Here is a 5764-nt window from a genome sequence, read left to right on the forward strand (position 1 = left end):
CAGAATCTGCACATATATTCTGTACATGTATTAAACTGTAAACAAACTATTTACAGCCTGTAACTCCATAAGGGTACCCAAACCCACACTATTAACCAACAAAGTCTGATCTCCATGGTGAAATAAAACCTTGCCAATTTTCCCAATAATTTTTAAGATTTCCAGATTCAAATCTGAAGGAAAAAGTCAGCCTTTCCATAATATAAATATTATGTATATTTCAACCCAATCTTCCCAATCTTTTAGGAGTTTCTGTCTTCAGCACTTTCCTAGTAATGGCTTTTTTGCTTGCTACCAACATATTCCTATAAATATATTTATCAGCAGCTCTTGTTAATCTTTCCATCCCTCTCCCCATGTACAGATCATCAAATTTGAATGGATTACTCACCTACAGTACCTTATCCATACAACTCTTTAAATCCTGCCAATAGGGGACCATGTAGGTACAATCCCAAAACACATGGAAGTGGCCTGCTCTGTCCTCTCCGTACTGCCTCCAACATTTGGTATCTCGGTATTTTGTTTGTGCTGGTGTACTGAAATATCTTACAATATTCTTCCAGCCAAACTCTCTCCACAAAGGGGAACAAGATGTTCTCCACTGTTGCCTACATATCTCCTCCCAGTTCTCCTGAAAATGTCCACAGTTAGCATCTTTTTCCCATCTTACTATTATGTATATCGTATTGCTTTTCTTCAAATTTTCCAATCCTGTGTACAATCTAGATATTTTCTTCCCCAAGTTTGATTCATTTGCCGAAATAAACATCTTTAATATACCAGATTCCAGCTCAATTTTTTAATAATTCTTCTGTAAAGTGCCTCAATTGTAAGTACCTGAGGAAGACCTTGTTGTTTAAATCGTATTTATTCTTTATTTCTTCAAAGCTGCGTATAGTATTTCTCTTAACCACCTCCCAGAATATATTTGGACCTTTTTCCCATTTACTAAATGTTTTATCTGTTACATTAGGTTTAAAATCTGAATCATATGCTATTCACCTCAGTACTCTACTCTGTCAACCCATATTTTAAAATAATTGTATTCCATATGTCAAGGATTTGACTCCTCCCTAAGGTGTTTTCTCAGCTTGTTATCATTTATTATGGCTTGTAGAGGTATCGTGGGTGACATAGCACATTCTATAACTTTCCATTTCGCAGTGTATAATGGATTGCTTATGTTGAGGAGAGGAGCAAGCTGTCTTGATCTATTATTGATAGATCTTTGGTATTAATTTATTTAATCTATTTATAGAACTGCTTTTTTATTGCCTGAACACCAGTTAACTTTGTGCTATTGCATTACTGTAACAGTTGTTTAGCCATCTTTCTGTATGAAGGCCAACCTGTGGATTTTTCTGGTCTCTCCAAAACCCTAATATCCTTCCATATGCTTACTTTTTCATTTTTGGAAATGATCAGTAATCGGCAACTGAGCAGAATTAAAGCACGTAGTCCAAGCCAGCCCTGGTCATTTTAATAAGCAAAATATGATTTGGGGGTTAATATTTCTTAATATGTATTGCTGCATTCAATAGCTGGATTATATATTTTATAAAAAAAATTTTTTTTATTAATTGGAGATATGAACGTGCTGTTTACAGTCTCATACCAGTATGTAACACCTAGTGGTACTATAAGTGATAAAAATATCAATCCCTGGAAATACACATGTAATTTATTACCCTTTCTGGGTTTATTACCAACCTGTTACAAGATAATTATCTTTCATGGCTGTTTTCCTTTTTCAAAATTGCAGATAACAGGAAATACAAAATATTAAGCATATCGTTTTATTAATCCATGCAGAGAAAAAGGGAGTCCATCTTGTCACATATTCAAGCATAGTTTGTTCTGTGTTTAGCAAAAAGCAAATGCATTTACACAGTATTAGAGTTGTTGCAGTTATCAAAGCAAACATTGAAAAAATCCTGAGATGATCACAGAAGAGGTACAGCTCACACTGTAGTCCACATCCAATACACCTCCAGCAATCTGGTCAAATGCAAGAAGGCACCTGTGAATATCGATATCACACATTTCATCTTTTTTTATCAGTCACCTGACATGAATGTGGCTGGACAGAAAAGGGAAAAGTTTAATTTCATTTAGATTCAAATTTCTTATCAGTCTAACTGTTCATTTTAAATGAAGGTTTCTGACTTAGCCTTAAATAAGCAAAAACAGCTGCTGATCAAACGTGCTGTTGCTTTTAACATCTGCTCCACATGGGCTGCTCCCTAGCTTTTTTCTTTAGACACCACATTCTTGTTGGCTTTCTGCAGTTCCTCTTCAGCTATGGGTTCAATGATGGTACCAAGATGGGTCACCACCCTGGGTTTGGTGACTTTTTTCACGGTTCGCTCCGTGTTCCACGTACGGCCCAGCGGTGAGCGGATACAGCTTTCAAACTGTGTGGAGTTCTCAAAGGGGAAGGGCAGGGAATGAACCTGGTGCAGGCTGATGGAGGCACTCTTCTTCTCAGAAATGATGACACTGGGAAGATGCTGGTCCTTCCTAGGTGGAGGAGGAGCACCCTTGAACCTAAACCTTCTGCGCTTTCTTGTTGGTAGTTTAAGACCCACACCTCCCCAATGCCCCCAGCCAGGCAAGGTCAGGTCTATCACCTTTGGCTTCCCTTCGTCCTCCTGCCTCCTTTTATCTTTAAGAAAGTCTGAGATAACATCATCTCCAGCAAAAGCTTCCTTAATCAGTCCCCTTTGGTCAAGCTTAGCTTCTGAATTCTCTGAGTCTGTGATCGTTGGAGTGAGTGGAACTTTGATCATATTTGTTTCCTTAGTAAGAACTTCTTTTAGCTCAATCCCTTTCTTCTTCTTCTTCTTCTTTAGTTTGCCTACTGATTTCCCTTCCGAGGGTGGGGCTTTGGTGGTGCCGGGATGCTTTTCCTCAGCTGATGGTTCATGATGGAGAAGTTCCAGGTCCTCCACAGTTCTGATCCTCTCCAGCCCCTCCTCCAGCTGAGCTGACTCATCATTGATGTCAGCAGAGGGGACTCCTTGAGTGTCTTTGGAGTTGTTCTCCATTCTTCTGGGGGGGGTTGTTATCTCTGCGGGGTCATTTTCATCGCTGTCAGAAGCTGCTGAATCTTCTGTTGCAGCCCTCTCCTGCAGGTTCCTCCTGCGGTCAAACTCTCTGAGGAGGGCCTCCTCCTCCGTTTCCTCAGCTTCCTGCTCCTCTTCTTCTTCCTCAGCAGCTACTACCTCTCTTTCCTCTGTCTCTGTAATTTTAAGTTTCTCCTGTGTTGGCTCTTCAGTTAGTTTTCCTTTCATCCAGGGATTTAATGCATCTCGCATGTCTACTGCATCATTAACAAAGTCAGGGAGAACTTCTGCATCACATTCTCTCCCCTCCTCCTCCTCCTCCTCATTCAATGGCACCACCAGCTTCTGAGTGAGCTCTCTGTTCATTTCCAGCTGCTGCTGCATGGCTTTGCGAGCCTCATCGTCGTATTTGGCCATGATGGCCTTTGATTTGGCCCATTTGCTGCTGTTCTGATGCTTTAAAGACATCCTCTCCTGCATCCTGGCTAGCTCCATCTTGTTGAGCTCCTGCAGGGCAGCTGCTGGGTCAGTTTTCACCATCTGGTCAAAGTTCTTCAGGAACTCTTTGCGTTTGGCCTTGTTCTGCACTTTGTGATACTTCTTGCTTTTGATTTTTCTCTCTCTCCGAGCCTTGGCCTCATAGTAGGACTGAAGGATCCGAGCTTTTTGCAGCTCTGCACGACGGATCTTGGCTTCCTCCAGACTCATGGCCTTTACTGAAGCCTTTTCTGCAGGGGTCAGGACCGGGTCAGTCAGGGGCTGTTTGTTAGCAGACAACAGGGCAAAGACTTCCTGCTCCAGTGGAGTCTTAGCCTTCCATCCAGCTACCAGTGTCTCTACTGGTTTGGGGCCAGCCGGCTCCTGACTGAGAGGGAAGACCAGCTGCTCGGCCTTGTTGTTCTGAATGATGATGCTGTCCCAGCGGCTCACCTCTGATGCTGCCTTCTGGAAAGCCATATCCCTCTGGATTCTCTCGGTCTCCTGCTTACTAAGAGGAGAGTCGAGGGTTTTATTAATGTGCTGCATTTTCTTCAACTCTTTCTTCCTTTTATTTGGAACAGCGGAGGTCTTCTCTAGGCTCCCGATCAGATCGGCCAGCTCCACCTTACCGGGCCCCCCCTCGGTGTTTACGGAGAACTCAGACATGTGTACAGCCGCCTCAGACCTCTCTCCCAGCGTTTTCTTCCTCTTTCCACCCAAAGCGCTGATCGCCTCCAGAAGTTTTTGCCGTTTTCGTTCATCTTGGCCCTCGTCCTCCTCACTACTGGTGACCTCTTCCTCAGCTCCATCCATACCCTCCTCTGCTTCCTTATCCTCCACGCTGGCAGCAACACCACAGCTCCTCTTTAACGTATTTTTATTCCGGTTTTTCCTAGAGACACTCGCCATGCTGGAATCCACGCCGCTGCTCAGTCACGTGTGTGCCGTAAACACAGTCACTGTCGTGAACCGTTGTCGTCATAAGAACAAAAGTGTCGCAAAAATGTTTCTTTTTTTCCAATGAACTTTCTTTCTCAGGGGTTCAAAAAATAATTTTTTTTCACAAAACAACCTCTAAAATCTAAAGTCCACGTTAACAGATGGATACTATACAAATCATTCGGTTAAACAGTGATTTATTAAACTATACAGGAGGAAAAGAAACATCCTGCTGCTTCAGCTTTTGTCCTCTGGAGGGCGCCACAGGTCTTCCTCTTATCCCACCTTTGTGATGATTATTTAGGAACTGTCAGGCGTAAATTTCCCAAAAGATGACAATACACTATCAATATTTCAGTTCGTACTAATAAGCTACGTTAATTAACAGCAACCCCCTCCCCCCAGAATATCCCAATCAAATCTATTTAAAAACATGACTACACGAGCTAAATGATTTATCCATGAGCCTATTGAGTCTCCTCATTGTGACTTCCAAAATAATTTAATCATCTTTGTATGAATGAGTCTCTTGCAGAAAAACAGTCTTTGTGTTACAAGTTTGCTGTGCCCCTCCAGTTGATCCAGGAGAAGTGAGGGAATCAGACTCATTCTGTGTCCTGTACAGCACTATGCTTTTGGGTTCTTTAAATGTATACATGTAAACAAGCTGCTTATTAACAGCAAAATCTCTCATGTTCCAATCAAAGCAGGAAAAATAATTGAATAGTTCCGATGCACAATAAATTTCCCTAGCATTACATAAATTGAATTGGCCTTGAATTGGCACTATATAAATAAACTGAATTGAATTGAATTAACACGCAGTCAACTGTGTATGTAGTATATAGCTATGTACTATTTATTGTATATAGTATATAGTATGTTTCATATTGTACGTGGCTATAGATCTGTATTCTGTATATATATCTAATTTGTCTGCATCATCCACATCAAGTCACACAAGTCAAATTCCTTGTAAGTGCAAACCTACTCGGCAATAAATTTCATTCTGATTCTGATCCCTAATCTACAATGTCATCAACCTCCATGATGTTATGATGCAAACCAAGGGCATAGGTTTGATTTCAACTTTGGTAGGGACACTATTCTTCAGTTTCATTGGTCCTTTGCAAAAAATATGCATGCTCTTTTTTATGCTTAATGTGAGCTTCAGGGCTCATTTTGTTTAAAGAAAACAGCAGCATTTCTTGCTACATTAATACAAATCTTATAAGCACTACATGCACTAGCTGCTGTTTATCAATATTTAAAGCATC

The 5764-nt window shown here is 41.2% G+C and overlaps 1 protein-coding gene across 1 annotated transcript; it reads right to left on the minus strand.

The window, feature by feature from the left end:
- Window positions 1–1769: 1769 nt before the first annotated feature.
- Window positions 1770–4482, minus strand: LOC107100090 (U3 small nucleolar RNA-associated protein 14 homolog A-like). Its single transcript, XM_015398456.1, has one exon. The coding sequence runs from the start codon at window positions 4455–4457 to the stop codon at window positions 2247–2249; it is 2211 nt and encodes a 736-aa protein (XP_015253942.1). The 5' UTR covers window positions 4458–4482; the 3' UTR covers window positions 1770–2246.
- Between the last annotated feature and the right edge of the window lie 1282 nt (window positions 4483–5764).

Source organism: Cyprinodon variegatus, unplaced genomic scaffold (assembly GCF_000732505.1).
Source record: "Cyprinodon variegatus isolate N-32 unplaced genomic scaffold, C_variegatus-1.0 Scaffold935, whole genome shotgun sequence".
NCBI lineage: Eukaryota > Metazoa > Chordata > Actinopteri > Cyprinodontiformes > Cyprinodontidae > Cyprinodon > Cyprinodon variegatus.